Source organism: Triticum aestivum, chromosome 3D, assembly GCF_018294505.1.
Source record: "Triticum aestivum cultivar Chinese Spring chromosome 3D, IWGSC CS RefSeq v2.1, whole genome shotgun sequence".
In the NCBI taxonomy this organism is placed as follows: domain Eukaryota; kingdom Viridiplantae; phylum Streptophyta; class Magnoliopsida; order Poales; family Poaceae; genus Triticum; species Triticum aestivum.
Window position 1 is genome coordinate 452,021,398 of NC_057802.1, and position 1,827 is coordinate 452,023,224.

A 1,827-nucleotide genomic window follows, 5' to 3' on the forward strand; every position below is an offset into this window, starting at 1 on the left:
ATGATTGTTGCACTTGCATGCAAAATTGTGATGGAATGGTATTGATTGACGTCTGAGAAAGAAAAAAAAAAATCAATGCTCCAGAAAGACTCCCTTTAAAAGCATTTTGGAGTACTGATTTTTTTCCCACACATCCACAAATGTGATTCTATCACGAAAATTTTCATACAGATAGAGAACTAAGCAAAGTTTCTTGCAAAAAAAAACCAAAATTCTTTAAAAGTGCATTATTTTATTTTCTAAAATTTTACTGTTCATACAATGTGCATATGAGCTCAGGATTAGGAAAACTTTTGATTATCGGCTCTCTTCTGTTTGCGGGGAAAACTTCTGATTTGTTCATCAACTTATCAAAGTGCAGGTAAAAGTGCTCAGCAGGTGCATTAAAACTTGGTGGAAGAACCCGCATGTACAAAAAAAAAAGGATGCAAATACAGAGCACAATTTGAACTCTACTATCCTATTAATACCATCTCCACTCTGTATATACACACACGGAACAGCGACAATAGTAGGCAGAAGATGCACAAGGCTGTACATGCCGTCGACGAGCGGTAAAGCTTGACCGTGACCGAAGCTAAGCAGACCACCAACGTCAAAAAAATATCTCTCTCACAGTCACACAGACAGACGCGGTCACGGCCAGGATACTTTCTACTGTACTCCAAGCGAGACGATCCTATCTGCGGGCCCACCACGGATGGGCGCCCACCCGTCCACGTCGGTCACGCGGCGATGACCACCGTGACGGCCGCGGCGTCGGCGCTCCCGGGCCGCCCGCCGCTGCGCCCGGCGGCGGGTTTGGGCGCGGCGGCGGCGCCGCTGAGCACCGAGTCCCGGCACGTGGGGCAGGAGTCGTGCGAGACGAGCCAGGTGTCGACGCAGCGGACGTGGAACTCGTGGCCGCAGCGCGGCAGCACGCGCACCTTCTCGCCGTCCTCGAACTCGCCGAGGCAGATGGCGCACACGTCGTCCGCCGGCGCGGCGCCCCCGCCCGCGGCCGCGCACGCGCCGTACACCTCGATGGGGAGGCTCCTGAGCGTGCGCTTCTTGAGCCCGCCCCGCCCGCCCGCCGACGCCGCGCCGTCCAGCTCCCCGCCCGCCTCCAGCGACGCGCGGCGCGCCCACCGGATGACGTACCGCGCCAGCGAGTTGAGCCCGAGCGCGAAGAGCAGGGCGAAGAGCAGCGCGGCGAGGATGATGACCATGTTGGTGTCGAAGCTGGCGTCGCCGCCGCCGCCGCTGCTGAGAGCGCGCTGCGCCCCGTTCTCCGCGCTCGACGGCGCCTGCGAGCCCGTCTGGCCCATGTACCAGCTCATGGACCGGGTGTGCGCGCCCATCGCCTCCGCACCTCGGCAATTATGCGCCGGAAGTATGGGTCTGCCCGCGCGGCACCAGTCGCTGGCTTGTAGAAGGACGTGGACGTAGGAGCGGCTGCTATAATGTGGCCGCGGGCCTGCGCGCGCTGCACGCACTTTATATACCAGCTCGCACCCGTTTCGGTTCGGAAAAGCTGAGGCTCGTACGAGTGAGTGCGAGCTAGAGCGGGCGAAGGACCGCTTTCTTGTCTGGGTTTCGATCGGATAGATATCGCTGGGGGGCGATGGAAAATCAAGCCGTGGTGATGGGCCGGGAAATGGCCAGGGGACTTTATATAAAGATCTGGACGAGGAGGAGGAGCGGCTGCCCGATCGCCGGCTGTTGGACCAGGGGGCAGGGAGGTGGTTCGGTTCCGGGCCACACTGTGTCTGTGCGGTGGGTCCTCCGAAATGATCGCGCACGCCTTGGCCGGAGAAATATCTAGCCAGCTTTGCCGGTGCCACGCAC

The 1,827-nt window shown here is 58.3% G+C and overlaps 1 protein-coding gene across 1 annotated transcript; it reads right to left on the reverse strand.

Annotated features, from left to right (window-relative positions):
- Positions 1-356: 356 nt before the first annotated feature.
- LOC123074921 (RING-H2 finger protein ATL74) lies at positions 357-1,622 on the reverse strand. Its single transcript, XM_044497645.1, has one exon. The coding sequence runs from the start codon at positions 1,338-1,340 to the stop codon at positions 726-728; it is 615 nt and encodes a 204-aa protein (XP_044353580.1). The 5' UTR covers positions 1,341-1,622; the 3' UTR covers positions 357-725.
- Between the last annotated feature and the right edge of the window lie 205 nt (positions 1,623-1,827).